Genomic DNA, 20115 nt, shown 5'->3' with positions numbered 1-20115 from the left:
TAGCACTTTGAAACAGTGGGCTACCGAACACTGGGTGGATCAGATATTCACCTTCGTGGAGGTCATTCAGTAGGTTAGGGAATGTCTCCTTCAACCTGCTTGCTATACCAACCATCTCTCGATAACCCTCATCATTTAATTCCGCGGGCTCATTAAGCAAAGACTTATTTGGAGTCCAGTTTTTCAAATTTTCGATATCTTGAGCACAAAGTGTCTTGTTGCCTATCTCGTAGTTATGTAAAATGTGTTGCTTATAATTCAGAACATCCTTTATATACTTTAAAAATCGTTCTCCAGGGTTTCTTTTTCCGTGGCGTGCGTAGCTCCAAACGCTGATGGTCTCGCAATCTAGAAAAAAACATTTGGAAAAAATATATGAATAACAATAAAGATATTTTGATCAGAAAGTTTAAAAAAAACATCTGTTTTATCTCCTATAAAATGTGATTGCTAAATAATTATATTTACTAAAGTATATGAAAATGGTTGTAAACCCCTATCGGCATCTACCAGAACTATATCTGACGATAAAAAAACGAGGTAAAAGGTGAGGAGCAAATTCACACATGCTCATACAAAACATAATAATGGTTAGAAAAATTAGATAGATTTACAAAAAGCAAAAACTCGGCATAATAAAATATTCACGTAAACTTGATAGAGAAATAATAGCTAATTTTAACTTACTTGTCGGTTTCACTACATAATCCCTTATATCGCCTCGCACAATTTCGTATGAAGTCTTGCTTGAAAAGTGTGTATATTTGCATTGACTATTCCAATAACAATCCAAAGTCGAAGCAGAATTCAAGAAAAATAAACAAAGAAATACACATTTAAAAATAGTCATTATTAGATGATATATTTAGTTTTGTATGATAAAGTGGATATTGGTTGCAAAAGGTGCAAGTAAAATCTGACAATATTTTTATTCTTTTTGACCTTAATATACAAGAACACAAATATTATAAACGTGTGTTTGTCGCGACTTTAGAAATACTAAACACTTGTTTATGTAACAAAATAGGAGGGCAATATAAGGACACATTTAATTACGTCATCATAAAGGTCGTTTACCGTTATTAAGGTCATTGTCATACAAAATAAAAATCAAAAACAAATAATTTATTCATTTAGGTCAATTAAATGAATTTGGAGAAGAGCTGACAAGGCTACTTCTAATTCTTCTCGTCAAATAATTTAATCACAATTTTATGTAATTACTTAGTACAGTGGTTTATATTATTTTGTTAAAACTAAACTCATTGTTTGTAGTCAACAAAATTTCAGGTCAGTCTATAGACGTTGCAGACTGCCTACAGGAAGCGGTAAAGAACGTCAGCTATTTTACATTACAATGATAAAACTAAATGACCTGGCAAGTGCTTGTTGCGGTCTTATTGACCCGTGTAGTCATGTAGGGAGTGCTAACTTTGAAATTAGTCAATCATGTCGTGAGTAATAAGAGCTAGCAGTAACAGTCACCTAACAATATCATTTACAATCCTGGTATAGAAACGTTAATACTTTAACAACATAAACCAAGGCCCGGCAGACCTACAAAACTTTTGTAAGTAATACCAAATTATCGATCCCTACTCGTAACTTATCATTCCACGTAGACCATTCTAACTTTAAAGTGCCCGCCAGACGTCGGTCAGAGCGGTGGAAGGTTACGAAAGTAAACATAGGCTAGAGCGAGCTAGGGCGCCTGCCGCAGGGGTTGGTTAAACTTAAAGACTGTTAAGAATGAAGTAGATTGTGATGAAGCAAAACTTTGACTTAGTAAGTTAGAATTTGTTCAATAGAGATGTTCCTATTTCAAAGGAGTACAGCTTCTCACTAAGTTCAGAGCACTTTAGATTCATTGAACGGGGCGTAATCTTCTTAAGTTGCTCTAATAATTCCCGAAAAGGCTGCTTCAATCTACGATCTATACTCACCAATATCTTATAACCTTCATCGAAAAGTTGCTTCGCTTCATCGAAATTTTCCTTATCGGGAACCGAGTCCCGAAAATTTTCAACATCTTGAGCTTTACGTGAACTGTTACCGTCTTTTTAACTAGTTGCGACGTAATCTTTTGTGAACATCTCGTTTGCTTGCTTATGGAGATATACTTATTTAAGCATTTTTTTTATTAGAGGTAAGCAAGTGTTAATTATTGTGTATTTAACAAACAGCTGGTATTAAAAAAGCCTTTTTGAAAATTCATAATTAAGTGTGAGTAATTGAATTAAGTATGTCGAATTAAGTTAAACTTGAAATTAATAGTATAACGGTTATAAAATAAATAAAACAAACGATGTTGGCACAAATATTTTATTTTTCTCAACTAAGTATATAATTTTCATTTGTCAATTAATAGGACAGCAACCATTGTAATCCTAGTACGTACTACGAGACAATCACGGTACAACGTGAACTAAATATAAAACACACTTTTAAATTTAATATTTCACAATAAAAAACAACAATTATCATGTCTGACAACTATAATATAAATGAGTAAGTAATACCAGAATTTAGAACATTTGTTTTGAACATCTTATCACTGTCCTATTAACAAATATTTTGCTCAAATTACACATCATAATAATTTTATCATAATACCTATTAATTCTTTCACGTATTTACAATAATATACAGATAAAATATTGGATAATAACTATTCAATTAGTCTCTAATATTAAATTGGCGTTCCATATTAATTACTATAAATTTAATAAAGGTGGCAACTGATTTTATTGTTTTCGTCATGTTCAGATTTTAAACAAAAAAAATACTTAAGTAAGAAGTGCCAGTGGTATAATTCTTGAATCTCTTAGATTTGATTTTAACTTAAGCAGCGAACTTTTATTATTAGCTAGGAAAGTTTTAGCTCAAAAATTGTATTTACTGTAATATTTTGGTAATGACCAACAAAAAAATTCGAGTAACTTCGACGAACAAAAAAATGGATCGCTATATAAAAACAAATAAACTAGTAAAATAAAATAAACGACAGCATTTCTTGGGAATGAAACAGAAGTGGTAAGTTTGTGTCCACAAACCGGGAAAAGGGTTTAGTGCTGGTTTCACCAGTAACGGATATATTTGATGGATTAAGCGATAGTAAAACACTTTATCGGAATTTCTAAACTACCGATGAATATCCAAACACAGTGAAACGGCTGAAACCATTAGTTTTATTTATTAAGATAGCATTTAGTTTGTACGCAGTCACCACCTTTAAACTAAATCTAAATAGATTTTTCATTACATATTATTTGTAAAAATAAGCGTAACCCACATTTAATTTGTATCTATCTAATTATATTTAATGACGGCTAACGGTATATGAGTCAAATGTATTGAACATAATAGTGAATACTGACGGGGATTTATAATAATTGTTTGATGTTACCGTTGTCTTTTATCTCTATAGTTGTACGAAGTCTCATAAATGTTTGGTGGAAATAAGAAGATTAGACTGACAGTCGAAGAGAAAAAACAAAAACATATCAACAGCCACAAAAATACAAAATGTATGAGTTTCATCCGGTAACAGATAAAATATATGTACGTTATTTTATGTCTGTTCTTACATTCTTCATATCTATATGAATAGTTCCATAAAACATGCCTTTCGCGATCTCTTATAAAATATTAATACTACTTAAAATCAATGTCATACTGTTAGTTTTACGTTACACATACCTACTTTTAAGAGAGAGAAATGCATAAGACTTTAAATATCACTAGATGACTCACATCCAATAGATTTAATCCATTAATTTTACATCAAACAAAGTTATTATGTTGGTCCGAAATTGGAATAGGTAGATAGTCTGCAAATTATAGTTTCGTTGTTTCACTTAGTATAAAAATATTTAATTAAATTCTGACATTAATAAAAAAACCGATAGTTACTCAAAAATAATTTTGCGAGCAACAATGAGTTGTAACGGTTGGCTGACGTTAATGACATGACATTACACACATCTCAAAAAACTTTATTGGAAAAATAAGAGCCAGTTTAACTGAACGGATCAGATAGAAGCGTCAGCAAATGTATGAAAAAAATGTAACTATTCTCCTAGAAAAGCTAACCGATAATTACACTATACAAGTGAGAATGGCCATAAGCCTCAGAGAAAAATGTCGCATTGCTTATTTAATTCCAGTGGAATATTGACGGATTAGGATGAAACTATCAATCAAAATTTAACTGCTAAGCTGCTCAATATTTATTGAGGGGGGTGAAATAAGCTGTGTTAGCCCTCGCACGCCATGAAAAGCACGCAAAACTGCGGCGATCCTGATACTTATGGGCATTCTTATTAGAAACTGAAAACGAGTATGAATAGTTTCAATAAAGAATTTTGTTTTATTATTAAATTAGTGAGGTATTTGTTTACATGGTTCTCATGATTTCGGACTAGATAAAAATGAGAATACAAATACAAGAAATCATAACTTTTTGAACTACACTAAGTAGTTCAAAAGTGTTCTAGTTTACCTATTTGTTTGGTTACAGCCTATGAATGCAAACTTATTTTATTTGCTGATAAATCATATTACAAAATGAATATGATAGCAATATACATTGCATGCGTGATGTGCGATAACGTTAGGAAACAACGAAGCGATAATTGAGTAATCATAAATAATTTAAAATTGGGAATGAATAAACAAATTCATTAAACAGAAAATTCAAATAACACCAGGGTTAGTATAAAAGTTTATTATAAAATATTGCTTATTCTTTTCAGTATAGTTAGTTAACTTACCAATTAGAAAAGAGTTAATGAAATATCAGTGAAAGGACAGGATAAATATTTACACATATAAATATGTGTAGATAAAGATAGAGAGAGAAAAATCTAAACTAAAGACTACAAGGGTGCAACTCTAGGAAGAAGTGTTTAAATTCTAATTTTATTACCTAGACAGAAATGCTTGGCAGTTTTTCGTTTATCATTTCAATTATATTTCTAAATATTAAATACATGTAGATTTAGACATATCAATTTTTAAGGTTGTTAGTGAACGACTCAAAACAATACAAAAATCAATAGAAATTAATTACGTAAGGAGGTGTTTTAAACAAATTAGATTGTATTTAGACAGGGTAGAAGGATACCGCAAAGACCCACTTCACCACGATCACGGCTAACCACACTTTCGCTTCGCTTATTTTCCTAAATCGCTTCACAAAACTTGCTCGTTGAATCGAGCGCTCTTTGGAGACGGCTTTGATATTGAATAATCATTAATCAAACTACGGTAACGCATTACTTTAATGCTTTAAGATGGATGGAAAAATACTGTCAGGTCGACAAACGATAAGTATTATTAAATCGATATCGGAAAAGTATAAAAATTAGGACGATGGGACCATTTCGTATTGATCGAACAATGGACAATCTTACTTAGTAAAAGGTCTTTTAATAACTTACCTAACTATACCAACAGAACTCCTAGCCAGTACCACATTTCTATTTGTAATACTACTTACTCCCACACCTTACTATTGTTTATCATACGTTACTGCTTTCTCGAGACCCCCGCCCTAGTTAATTTCTTTTTATTACACAGACAGCTCCCAGTGTTCATTTCGTGGAGACAACACAGACATATTTTTCTTTTATATACACGCGAGTATAATGCAGTAATTGTGCTACTATTTAAACTTCAATAAAGTTTAATTTGCTCTGAATTCACTCACTGCTGCTGTTTTTTGTAAGTTATAATAAAACTAGGAACGTTATTCCTTAGGACTGGTTTTTTCACGGGTTACGCAACGCCACCGTAAACTTTCAATTTCTAAACAATTTTATCATATCCAAATATTTGATATTATAAATGCTTTTATTTATAACCTTCTATGTTTACTAAGAACAATGTTCATAGAATGAAAATATCTATCACCATCTAGACTATAGGTTAAAGCACTTCAAATAATGGTCATAGCTATTTCATATTCTTTCACATATAATAACATTTACGATCGTCAATATCAATTCTACGGTGTTTACTCGTACATAATATGCCTAATAAAAAGCTTATATCAATGTATGGACGTTAACAGCTCCGAACTTAACTTACTTACCGAGTACCATTATTTAGATTGTTTGACGCAGATCCAATATTGAAGAAGTAATTAAATGTAAAGTAAGGCAGCCTTCCAAATGTAATAATAATATCAAGACACTAAAATGAACACCGATTGACTAACTAACGCCTGAGAGACGTGTCCGCATCAAACAATGTAAAAAGGCACTAACTCAACCACTACGGGCGTATTCTGGTCGATACTCCTTACCGCTCCCTCGCCGAGCGGCGATGAGAGATGAAAAGTGATTCTGCACAGACCTATTCCTTTCCAAATGCGTATTATAGCCTGCCGTTCATCCCGGATCTTGTTTAGGATCTAAATTAGCCCTCCTTTCTTGAAGTGCTGCCAACAACGCCTCCCTCACTTCACGTTCTGAACTACGCCATAATCTTATTAGTTCCTCTTCTGATAATAATGACAGTTCTGACCTCGCTCCCATTGGAGGTACTCGAGGATACGGCGGGGCCGGAGGAACGTCCTGGTCATCATTAGAAACTAAAATTTCGACGCTCGCTCGCGAAGTGGGGCAATCTGTGCTAAGATAGTTTTCAGATCTATCAGAGACGTCTTGATAAGATCGTGTCGATGAGCCTTCAGCTCTCCGCACCATGGGTGACGGCGTGCGCAAGCGACTGTTGATGTCGGGTGGCGAACTCGTCAAACAGCTTACGTCACGACTTAGTCTTCTTCCAATGTTAAGACTTGTGCGCTCATAAATATTGGAAACTGAATCTGAACCCAGTACAGAATCAGTACTGAATCGCCTCACATTGAGTCCGGCAAGGCTGCATCTTTTTCTTCGACCTCTTGGTGAACGTAGCTGCCTAGGTGATCGACCTTGTCGTGGCGAACGATTGGAAACATCAGGCGATGGGGACAAAAATTTAGATTCAGTGAGCTCCTCAGATGCTTCTGACGTTTCTGCTGGTTCTTGTTCCTTTATCGAGCCCAAAGAATGGTCGCGTTGCTGTACCCTAATAAAAAATTTACACAGGTTATTTTAAAAATTTACATGTACACTAACGTAGGTATGAGAATATATACATACAAGTTTTATGCCAAATTAAACAAAACTTACTTTCTTATCGCTTGAATCATTTCATATAGTTGAGCTTTACTTTTGCGACGTCGCCGCTGTTCGTGTTCCTTCTGAAACAAACGAACATTCCTATCGTAATCTGAAAAGGTACATTAACTTATCCTTATTAAAAAAAGCATTACCCTTTTAACACTTTTTTGAAAGAGCGAAGTAAAATGTCCCTGGCGTATTGTATTCACGAGTTCTCTAGCCGCATGATGCGGTGAAACAAGCTCCACGCAGTTTATGAATCTGTATAGTTTCTGTAACAAAAGGTTTACAATACACTGAATGAGTTTGAAAAAAGACAATGAGACAGACAACAATAGATGTAAGGAAGGCGACTCAGTAAGACAATGTGCAAAGAGAAGCGTTCGTTCAGTGTTAAAAGCCGGTCTGATCAGCGGCGCGGTCGACATAATCCTACCAGAAGCCGTCTTGGCTTCACAGTTGAGTAGGGCAAACAAAGTACCCTCAAAGTGCGGCACACCGCCGCCGGCCAACTTACGACTACGATAGCCTTTGACTTATAAGCTCAACATCATATTACACATTACAATTTAGCTAAGCGGATTATTTTAAGTTCATAACATTAACAACATCATAATGTAGGCGGGCTTTTTACTCACTATCCCGTTAACGATACACTTAAAACATAATGGGCTTGTTTGTACTCTGGTTTCGTAGAAAAAGCTAGTGTATTGTAGGTATGTCTCGAATAAATGAGCCTTGTATAGGCATTAACGAGCGTTTTATTGATTTCGGCTTTCCTCACTCAATTGAAGTTTTTACAAATGAGAGATAAAATCGGCTGAGATTGGGCCAACTTGATTATATCCTAAAGGTCATTGGAATCATATTAAGCGTGTACGTGTACTTTGAATTTTTCCTTATACCATTGCGCCGTTGCTTAACAAATTATTATCAATATTATTATTTGATAAAATATCGATTTGTAGTTCTGATACCAAACCGTTAAAATTTAAATTACACAACATCTCATCGCACATGATATCATATGCTACTATTAGAACAGTTCAAACAGAATCTAAATCTAAAACCTGCTCGACTTATTTTCCGGGAAACCTTCGTGTGTTATGGGAGCTACAGTGTACCGTGTACAATATTCCAGGAATCACTCTTATTATTAACTTACCTGACTGAAAAACATAATGTTTCTACTCCTCCATATTGTTCCTTTAGGTTGATGACGTAGGACTGGCAGGGTGTATTTATAAAACAAATGTTCCAGGATCAATATAAGACATCCCACGACTACGCCAACTAGGAGTAAGATGAACACCCCTGCCACTGCCGCTATACCTTTACGAAAAAAAATATTATGTTAGTAAAATATTATATGCTGCATTCATCGCATCTTTACAAGAAAAACGTGATATTTGTTAAACAACAACTTTACAAGAGACCAATTTTGAATATTTAAGCGTTGATCAATACTAAAATATTGTACATATTATATGTATGTATGTATCTATATTTACAATTTCAGTTTACTGTAATTAACGTGCTTTCTGAAAAAAACACCTTAATTCAACAATAATAGTGTTGGATATCGAATAACAAAAATAACGTTTTTGAGATGTCACGTTGATTTTGTAAAGAGACGTTTTGTATAAAACTTAGCCGTCCATTAAGAGTGATTAACTTTTATTACATTTTGATACTACTACTATGCAATGAAACGCTTTCTATAAGGCATGAAGAGTACAGTACAACATGAAAAAATGCTTTTTATTTAATTAAAGGACGTACGGTAAAAGTTTGCCTCGAATTATGATTTAAGCCAGACATTTTATCTGTGGAATGCTCCGGGCTACTAATTCACTGTAATTTACTTTAGTACTGGTTTCAACAAGATCAAAAATGTTATAAGTACGACTTTTAGACTTTACCTACTACACTTAGTTATTTGTTTGTAAGTTACGACAAATTAATTAAATTATAATGAGCGAGTGAGTAACTCAGTGCTTGAGGTTCGAGAAGGCTTGTAGATTTGTACCTCTAATTATCTGTTGATAGCCTCGAAAGTGTTATTCAGGTTCAGTAAGACAAAATAGGTCACTTTCAAAATAAAGATTTTGTCAAGCCTGTTATTGCTTCTAGACATTTAATAACTACCTATACGTTACCTATTTTCATTACAGTTATATAAATGATTGTCTTCGTATTTCCCCATAGATCGTTATCAGTAAATTGGGCTATTACAAATGAGTTCTTTCGATATTTACTTGCGTCCACCACGATGTATGGGCTCCATTAAGTAATCTATCAGATAAAGAAGTCGTACCGTGGCCAAGAGGGTAGGTTTAATTGATTGATGATTGTAAAGAGAAAATCGAATGGGAATTTATCTAAAAATACATCTTTAGCTTTGATTTTGAAATAAATATTCCAATAAATAAACACATTTTTGAGTTATTCGTCTTTTTAAGGTAATTGACTGTTATCACCAATGATAAAAATACGATGAAAGAATAATTTCGAGTTCAACTTCATGGGCAGATATGCAAAAGTTCTCGTGCTCACACGTTTCAGTCACTTTTCTTAAATTTGACACAATGTACAAACCCAAGAGAATACATTTAATTTTATACAGAAACTTGTACAACTTCGACTATCTTTATCTCATTGTAAAATTGTTACGGCGCCTACGAAAACTTAGGAACAAGCGTAGAGCAACAAAGTTTTATAGCTTTATCAGATATGCTTTGTACGTCTTGCCTCGTCTAGTATTTGAACATTTGAATCAGTCTGGAACAAAAATATTTCTGGCATTGAGGAACTAACATAATTCTGAAATAAGATAGAAAGACGCCTTATTCCCATGGTAAGCTAACATAATTTTCAATTTTTATAATAATTTTCGTAGATCTTGAACAAAACAAATTCACACCTTTTTCTCTTGGGGATAGGGAACACCAAAGATTGGCAATTGCTACTCTAAAAGCTAAAAAAAACTCACGTTTACACCTATTCATTAATTTCTCATTTATTAGTGACACGACTATTACTATTCGGACCATTGAACGCTTGCATTAAATATGATATTGCATAATACATACTTTAGCGTATATTGGAACTATCATAATTGGGCATAACCAAATTGTCATCTATTGTCGGATTCAAATTGGCGAGGTAATTCACAAACGAATTACACACTCTAATGCCAATATTATTAATGAGTGGACGCAATAACCGTCACAATGTTTTCATGAAAATGTCGATAACACGTTCACCGGCTTTGTTGTGTGTTTAAAGCACAATAATCCGTGATATGGTGTGTATTATTTAATAAATCTACTCTAATGTTTGTTTTTACTTCAGATTGTAGTTTTTTATAGAGTGTACTCCTATAGTTAGGTATAACATGTAGCGTAGATAAACGTATTTATTATGTATATAAGAATAATACTTTATCCCTGATGAAGCATGAAAAAAGTGCTAATTTCCCGTTTCAGCCAAAATTAAAAAACTCCCGCGAACCTCGGAGAACAAAATAAAAGGGAATTGCGTTTTAAAAATTAAGTAATTAGATCATAATTCATAGGACCACGTGGATTCGTAATGAAACAGCCACCGCGAGCACCGTCTTGGTGACGCAATAAGGAAAAGCACCTTTATAAAATTCCATAACTCAATTCCCGCGTGTCACTTTACTTTTAATCGCGCCTTCGTGAGTTTATCCCAAATAAGAGATAAACATACTCTCGGTGTCGGCTCATTTTTTTCGAACGATAAATCCCATGTTTAATCTTTTAGGTCGACTGGTGGTAATACCTCTCCCTTCACAGCGCGACGTTGAGGGGTTGGATTAACGCGGGGGTGGCGATAAATTCTAATGAAATTTCCGCCAGACTCGAGCCATCCGACTACGTAGATGTAACGAATGAACATTAAAATAGTAATACACAATTCCAACTAGCATCGCTTCACGGCCAAGATAACATCTTAAATTGAGAGCTGATTTTCTTAAAGTGACATGTAAATATTCATGGCAACTCGAGGCAAACAAACTTGTTTCTCTTATTACTTTCTGCTACAGTAGGGAGCTGAGAAATGAATCAAACTATTACTTATAGCTTACCGAGTGGTTTTGGTTGGATTCCATAGTCCGGGCTAAGTTTGAAACAAGGTAGTCCACCGTACCACTTTTCAGTTAGAATATCCATGTAGCCATTAGACGAGTACTTAGCTATAACTGCAGATATGCTATCCTAAAACAAACGAAAACGATTTTAAAAAACAAACACATGCGCTGCAAACATATTCAAGTAGACACATTTATAAATGTCTGAACACTCGGACCACTCCCGACCGATTACAAAAAAAAAACAATAGCGTCACATCTGCGTCGATTTGTCTGTATAACAAAGCGTCAAAAATAAAGGAAAAATCTGAAAGCGTGTCACGGCTCGAAACAAAAACTCTGTTTCAGATCTGTTGATTTATGTCACTGATTCCCGTAAACCTCAGGGGTATATTGAACAACGTCAAGATAAAATGACGTATAATCGGTTGAGCTGGAGCTACATGACACCTGGCTATCGATCACACCATTAGAAGGTTCGTGTGCGTCATCCATCAATCTTTCCGAGCAGAGATCCGGAGTCGACCCCCACCACTAAGGCCTCCTATGAGTCCTCCATTTCATGTAAATCTACATTACATTTGTTCGGGGACGCTACTTAGTCACACTGAGCTTAATTTAATACATTAATTTTACATTACCCATCATGCGGCTTTGGCAAGAGTTACACGGATGAAACTATATTTTAGTTTTCATACCTTTAGAGGAAATCCTTTGGCCATACCGATAGCATAAGCGTCTGCTAGTGGATGGTCATTTATTCGCTGTAGTTTACATCCGTGGTCAGTGGCTCGATAGTAATCCAAAACGGGAGTGTCAGCTACTAAAAGGTCTAACGTGCCGTTTCTGAAACAAAAAGTGAACAATTTCACCACAGTCATAGAAAGTCAATTCCAAAAGTGGTATCGCAATACAATATTCAGGGGCAATAGAAATATTTATCAAGTAAACAGAGCTCACGCTCCGTCTCGTACACGTGAAGCGTTAACCTGTGGGTGAACGGATTTACAAACTCCGATGAATGAATAATACGAATATGTGACGTTAACACAATTAGTATGAAATGGAATAAAATAAACACTCTTCAGGAAAACGTTCAGTTAATTTAACTTTTGAATAAGATACAGGCTGCCCTCGTGTGACACAATGCAACCCCTAGCTTTAAGTTAGTTAATAAAGTTGGGAGCACTTTCCGGACTTAACCGTGCCCCTTTGTTTTGACTGGTGACAGTTTATTTGCTTAATTGCTGAAATACGAAGCGGGTACTAAATCTGACTATAAAATAAGTGTCCTAAAAGGTATTAAGCGACGATTGGAGAGCTTCGAGCAAGAAAATTTTATGAGTTCATAAAATTCAAAGCGTTTTTTGAATGAAATTACCGCGGTTGCTTAATCGATATTCAGATTTAATGTTTCGATTTGAGTTAAAAGCTCCAATTCAAAGCTAATTACCTCTGAAGGGGTTAACAATGGATTGTATACCTAATTAACGGATGAGCTTTATTCCATATGATTTTCAATTAATTTGTGTTCGTTGACCGAGTTTTACTAAAGAGATTCAGGAGGTTAAACGAATTCGATTAATATTTCAACGATATCAAACTAAAAATAAATGTATCGTGATTATTTAATTAATTTTGAACAGCAAAATAGTTGAATAATATTTTTGTTTATTAAACCATGCACTGAATGAGGTGTTTAGTTTCAAGTGGATGTTGTTTATATATTGAACTCAAATAAAATGTCCACGCCATCCGAGAATACTTGTCTCCTTGTTGTTTACCATTTATAAAGAACAAGTCTATCATAGAACTTTCATTAAAATAGCACATTAACAAAAGTAAACTCCTCTCTCGTACATTTATTTATAAACCATATCTGTTGGGATTATAAATGGCCTTTAGACAAAAGTAAAGAATAATGATTTTCATGAAGCCGTGTATCATAAAGCAAGATAATAAAATATTTCCTTACTTGATCATATGCAACTTACTACCTTTTAAACTTGTAATGACATATACGTCGAACATTGAATGCTAACTTTGCAGCCAGATGTACAAGTTTACGACTCGCCTAACATGTAGGAAAGGTTTATATAATATCTTACCTGAGCCTCTGAATACCTTCTTCAATGTCTTGGAGGGCGTAACGACGCATATGTTGCGCTAACGCTGGGTAATTTCGTTGGATGTAGTACTCCGCTACAGACGATTTAGCCGTCCCTACCTTCAGAGACAGCCACTAAAATTTAACAATATGTTGTATTGATCGCACTATGCCACCGAAATAAATTCAACCAAGCAAATACACTTACGTTATCTCGACCTTGGTAATCATCGACCGCATTATGAAAAAATAATCCAGCAATCAAGGCGGCAATATTGGCAGTGTAACTTGCAACAAATATCACAGAAAAACCGCCCCATACGTTTATTAAGAATTTGTTAGGCCAACTCTTAGGAGCTTTGAACGCGACCAAATGTCCACATAATAGTCCCCACATAACCCACAGGGCACTAGATATGCTAAAGTTCTTTGACCTTTGCCGCCCCCAAGGATTCAAACCAAAGGGTGACAACCATTCGTATATCGCCACGGCTATGGCAGTCACGTTTAGAGACGTAAATATTGCGATCCATAATTCAGGCGAAAAGGGTAGCAGGAATGCAAGCAAAGGTATGTCGGGCTTTTGGTTCGGAGCGGACAGAGCGGATACCGCACTGAAAAAATATGGTTGACTATAATCAATTACTTCTGCTCTAGCTGAAGATACACTTAAGGCCGCAAATGACATATGAGCCGCTCCGGACACCAGATCGCCGACAATCCCATTCCATTTTTCACAATTTTCATCTGGTTCTATGTCAAACATTTCTAAATTTTCGTCCGGTTCTTCTTCCAATGAATCAAAGCCGGTACGATATGGTGATCGGCTATTTTTGTAATTATTGTTTAGCGGCAGACTTTCACTAAATAGTCGTTTATAGTCAAATAATTTAGAGAATGGCTTCAGGAGTTTTCTGGATCCATATAAACCGTCTTCCACTATGTATAAATGAAAATCAAATTCCAGTTCTTGGGCTATATTTTCTAGGAGATCCATAGCTAGCCCATAACAGCAATGTGTATCCATTTTAGAAAATATTGGTTTAGGTGTGGGAAAGAAGAAATCTTCGGCATCTTGGTCGCTTTCTCTATCTAATACGTTGAAGGCGAGCGTAAGGTTATCTCTATCTGACGTTTGAGGGCGATGACACGGCAGGCCTCGAAGACACTGTCCATCCTCGTCAAGTTCACCTTCCATTACAAACGGCGGGGCTAGAGCTGTGACGATACGAAATATTGTACGAGCACCATCAGACTGGCCATGTGCGACAAGTCGACCACCTGGCCATACTATTGTATGTAGTCGGACACTACGACCTAAAACACGACCTACTTGTCTCCACATATTTTCTCCTTCGGGTCCCGGAACTAAATTTAAAAGTGCAAATGAAGCTATGAGGGATCGTTCAGGTCTTTCAGTGCCGCCCGCTAGAGCTGCCGCGGCAGCCATTCTTGTTTCTCTGTGAACAAACAAATTGTTACTTTGGAGTGGCATTGGCATTAGATTTATCAACATTTATAATTATGTACCTGCAACTACTTGTAACGTGTATACGAAACAGTGTACTTTAATTTAACCTACTTTAGCTGTTATAAGATATCGCAAGTTTATAAAAATATATTTCATTATATATTTATCGACATACATTTTATTTAGACTAGTCTGCCATGCATTGGAATAAAACCTTGAACTTCAAATATTTAAGGCATTTTGACCCTAGTTTTAAGTGTAGACTGTGATTACTATAAAATTTTATGAGACCTATTTACGTGACTGATTTTACGATGTTCGTGTGACTGAACGTTTGTGACAGAAATAAAATTAATGTAAAAACGCAAAGTGTTCCATCTTCATCCTCTCAATATACATGAGGTATGTTTTTTTCTGAATATTTAACTTTATAACACACTAGCTGACCCGCGCAACTTCGCTTGCCACATAAGAGAAAATGGGTCGTAATTTTCCCCGCTTTTGTAAAATATTTTAATGTATTTTTTTTAATTTTAATCCTATTGGTCGTAGCGTGATGATACATAGCCTATAGCCTTCCTCAATAAATAGGCTATCTAACACTGAAAGAATTTTTCAAATCGGACCAGTAGTTCCTGAGATTAACGCGTTCAAACAAACAAACTCTTCAGCTTTATAATATTAGTATAGATTCAGTATAAAATTGTTATAGCCGACCATAGTCGAACGGAGGTTTATTCTACGAAAAAGTAAGTATAATATTTGCTTATAAAATAATTATAGTGCCTACTGGTCCATAAATATGTCCGAAGTCCATTCATCCCAACGTCTGTCCCAATATCCGACACCATCTGTCCGTGAAAAGGGGATTTGACATTTTCTCCAATGCCTTCCAACAGTCAGAAAATAAGTAAAAGTTAAGTTTCAAGCATAAAAAGACAGCAAAGATTATTTTGTAGTTTCTAGCATCCAATTTCCTGCTATTGTTAGAATGATCACGTATTTCAAAACGCTGACAAAAAGTGTTGAAACTCGATAAGTGAAATAAAATGAGAGGACGATCATAAAACCATTTAAGACTCTGTTATTCAGTTGCTATTAATAAATTATTTATATGCAAATTGATTAACGCTTCCAGTATAATTTGCCAAGAGACTGTTTTTCAAACTAATTCAATTTATAGCACTTTTAACAAAGATTAACAGATATTAATACTATCTTTAGATGTCATCAGTTCGTAAGCAATTTGTATGTACATGTATGACATCGTGGAAATGATAATTCAATGAAATATCACTCAATTTTGTAGTATTCTATTATACTGTTAAATTGAGCCGAATTTTATTGAACGCTTCTACAAATACCATTAAATACAATAAAAGCATTACAATGTTTAAATAATACAATGCTCTATAAATACAATCAAGTGTTTGTTTCAATTAAACACATTTTATCAAAATCCGGACACTATTTTAATTTATGAGTATGTTCGGTATAACGTTATAAGCTATTTTTTTAAATCATTTATTTAAGTTCGACAGTGAAATTTACATTTTCACAAAAATAGCCGCTTTATTTCAATTCTTCCATAATGTTATATATAATTATACAATTCTTACATAGGTAATTATTCTATGACTAATTTATAATATATCAAATGATACTGATCAATTTCTTACAAAAAATATGTATGAATTTCACTCAAAATATGATTTATACGAAAAAATATACCGCCCAAGTACTTAACTTACGAAATTGGATGGTTCTGTCCTCCTTGGAGAGGAAATGGGTGTGAACCTGCAATATCCGTACCTTTCCGCCGATACCCACTCACGAACCCGGCCCGGTTAACCAAAAATGATAAAATAACACTACAATCTCCTACCAGGCGGTTTTTAATATTTCGCCGTTATATTTTTAATCGAATTTTCTAAAGTCGCCCACGTGATATGAACAAATTGAACAATTTACTAGTTGAAATGAACGTTAGCTATAAATACTCTAAACCACACCTACGCACAAACATACTATTTTTTATTTTAATCTCAGAACACCTAACTCATTACCGTGATTTGCACAAATAAAAACTGCTGATGTAGGTTAAACGGTAGATTAAAACATTTGTTAAGTTGAACGGAGACTTAAACACTTTAACCTAAACATAATATATTATGGCAAGTAAAATGATAAACTCCGACGACTAAGGGTGTTGAAAGTTTCACTCATCTTTAATCCCGGATTTGAAGACAGGAGCCAAACGTCCCGCCGCGCGACGTCTCGCCAGCCAGTTGGCTCAAAACATGACATTCGCAAACCCCAAGCAGCTGCTGACTGTTACCCATTATTATTCCTCGTGCGTAAACCAAAGGGATTTTCCGCAACATGCCGACAAACTTTGTTCCGGAAAAAGTTAAAATTAAAGGCATTATTTATCTACTAATATTCGGTACCCTCAACATTCTCAAAGTATTGAGAGTCTGATCAGCTTACCCTCTCCCTCGACCCTTATTGGTACATTGTTTGAATTGTTAAATTTTATGGAGTCGAACGATGAATGTCGTTGAGCACCTCTTTAGATGATCAAGGCTAAGGCTGGTGTCACGATCCTACTTTTAACTACTGTGTGCAAGTTTAAGTAGAGCCACCATACTGATAGAGCGGTGTGTGTATTAACGAGATGATGAAAACACGAGCAATAAAAAGAAAGATGATTGCGGGAAAGGAAGCATTGTTGTTAAGTCGAGAGTGCGTAAAATCGTATTCACCACTGACCTGACCTATTTAGCCGTCCTAATTTCTGTATCAACTAAAAAGGGAACTATCTACGTCAAGTCATGTCAATAGATGGCGATCATTTCGTCGAGTCAGCCTGCACAGCCTGGCTGTCTGCCAAAATTTGCCACCGTGCAGTTCCGACCGATTTATGATAATGTGATCGAGTTGGATTTTACCCAAAAATATTAGATACGATATGCTCTATATCTCTAATTCGAGTGCATTAATATAAAGTTTAATAAACGAGTTTAATAAGCGAAATTCTTTAGAATCAAATAAATGCATTGACCTGGTTAGGAGAATAACTCGTGTTATGTTCGATAGCTCGATTTTAATTAACGGACGCTTCTCAATAATTAAATACTTTGCCTGCCATGTTCCGACTAAAATCAATGAAAACCGAAACTCAAAATACAAGCGTATTACGAGCCCATAGGGATGGGATCATTTACGATCATATAAGGTCATGTTTAATGTTTATTCGTAATACCGTTGTTGTATTGTTTGTATTAGGTAGATACAGATAAAAAGTAATGTAAGGATTAGATACAACATTTGCCACTTCTGTAGCATAAATAATTCTCAAAATAAATTCAAGACTAACTAATAAAGGAATCGAAATAGCATAAAATGAAATGAGACTGTAAATTATGTTGTACCTAATATAAAGCGTACAAGCTGAAGCAAAATATCGTAACAAAGTTTGAAGCGTGGCAGACGTGCATTCCACCTGTTACCACACTTCATCATAATTACGAATGCGAAATACGATCACGAATTTGCATTTCAATCCATCATTTATACACCTAACCCTTTTGCTCTTGACTGAAGCGATTTATGAGAGTGGATGTAAAAGTACAGTCCTTTTTGATCGATTGCTGAAATGTAATACATCAAATATGGTTCGATTGCTAATTGATTACAGAAAAAAAGTTCACCGAAAATGTAGTTTACTGTCTTCAAACATATATAAAACGAACAAGTCTAAATTATTTGTGTTATAATATAGTGCACTTTATTTTTTCATTCATTTTATATAGCCCAGAAAAAGACGTTGAACACATTTCAATTAAGGTGTTCCGACTTGTAAAACTAGATTTGTTATGGCAAGAGCAGAATATCTAAGAAAATGGGTCAGAAATGTTTAACGCTTCAAAAGATACGCAATTCCTAAAGAATGTACGGTATTTAGACTTAAATTGGAAGAAGTACGAACTAATTTAAACGCCAGTGACTAAAGACGTCGCTATTTGTCACTTGTCGTTCCGAGTTAAAACTATTAGGAGCTTATTATAAGCTAAGAGATTTTCACAAACATGTAATATATTATTGTAATTCTTTAGCATTTGTTAGTATTGTTATTAAAACTGTAAATAAATAATGATAAAACTAGTTTGGTGAAAAATATTTTTTTGAGTGTTTTTGAGGTCTAACGTGATAAAATAGGATTAACAGAACAAGTTACTTCTTGCAATAAAGAATACGATATATTCACGTTAAACTTTTCATAACAACATTTTTACAGAAAAAATCAAGTCAATATGGAATGAAAAGAAAAGCGATTTTTACTCAAAAGACGAGAGTCTTTGTTCAAATAAAATATTTCATTAGTATCAAAGTAACCTCATGATTCATAAAGAGAATTGATTTGACACAAGGTTCGTCTATCATTTCTGAAACCAGAGCATTTACGGGCTTTTTCTGGATACATTACGGCAATCTCTGAATAGAGTTTGAGTTCTTATGCCCATCACGTTCGTTATTGAATAACGTTCCTTAGCCCGTGTGCCTCCAACACCAATATTAGGGAGGTCAAGAACGAGAGGTCCTTGAATGTTTCACCTAGAAACATAGAACTACTACAGGTATGATCTGGTTTAAGTAATATATTTTTTCTTTGCTTTTCTGTAGCCCATGTTTTGAAAAGCAAATAGCCGGTACATATAAATTCACTTGCGTATTTGGCTTAATTTAGTATTGGTATTATCATAAAAATAATGAAAAAATATTTTTCTATATTTTATAAACGTTAATTATTTTAATTAAATAAATAAATATAACAGGCAACAGTGACATTAATTTAAATTCATTAAATTAAATAAATAAATTCTGACTTTAATTTTCTATAATAATTTACAACGAAGTTTTCAAGGTAGAAAAGAATGGATAGATAGATAGATAAAGATGGATGGCGTACATGCTTATTAATCGTAACCAAAATCTATTCTCAGTTTGAATATTAATAAATAATCCTGAAACTATCAGTACCGAAAATTACAAGAAATACTCTGAAATATTTCGATAATTGTTACACTAAAATATCGGAAATGTCTTCAGGTAGTGGAATGACAGGCGTTTCACTGAAAATCTGATATTCAGCCTAATCCGTTTAGACTAGATCCCGGACCCAACCGGATTTGAAATAAGGCTTTAGAAAATAATATTACTGCCAGCAACTTGCCTGTGTAGAAAGATT

The 20115-nt window shown here is 34.4% G+C and overlaps 1 protein-coding gene across 2 annotated transcripts in view; it reads right to left on the bottom strand.

The window, feature by feature from the left end:
• Positions 1-2316: 2316 nt before the first annotated feature.
• Positions 2317-20115, bottom strand: part of LOC142973031 (uncharacterized) — a 91851-nt gene continuing 74052 nt past the window's right edge. The window contains exons 8-15 of one of the 2 annotated variants that reach the window (XM_076114548.1): positions 13602-14853; positions 13395-13528; positions 11985-12132; positions 11284-11413; positions 8335-8501; positions 7322-7441; positions 7179-7249; positions 2317-7074 (exon numbers count right to left, since the gene is read on the bottom strand). In XM_076114548.1, the coding sequence (XP_075970663.1) occupies positions 6393-7074; positions 7179-7249; positions 7322-7441; positions 8335-8501; positions 11284-11413; positions 11985-12132; positions 13395-13528; positions 13602-14853 (2704 nt within the window). In that variant the 3' untranslated portion in view covers positions 2317-6392. The remainder of the gene's footprint in view (positions 7075-7178; positions 7250-7321; positions 7442-8334; positions 8502-11283; positions 11414-11984; positions 12133-13394; positions 13529-13601; positions 14854-20115) is intronic. The other variant, XM_076114549.1, reaches the window with a different exon arrangement.

Source organism: Anticarsia gemmatalis, chromosome 5 (assembly GCF_050436995.1).
Source record: "Anticarsia gemmatalis isolate Benzon Research Colony breed Stoneville strain chromosome 5, ilAntGemm2 primary, whole genome shotgun sequence".
In the NCBI taxonomy this organism is placed as follows: domain Eukaryota; kingdom Metazoa; phylum Arthropoda; class Insecta; order Lepidoptera; family Erebidae; genus Anticarsia; species Anticarsia gemmatalis.
Note: the sequence above shows the minus strand (reverse complement) of the source record. Positions and strands in the feature narration are given on the sequence as shown.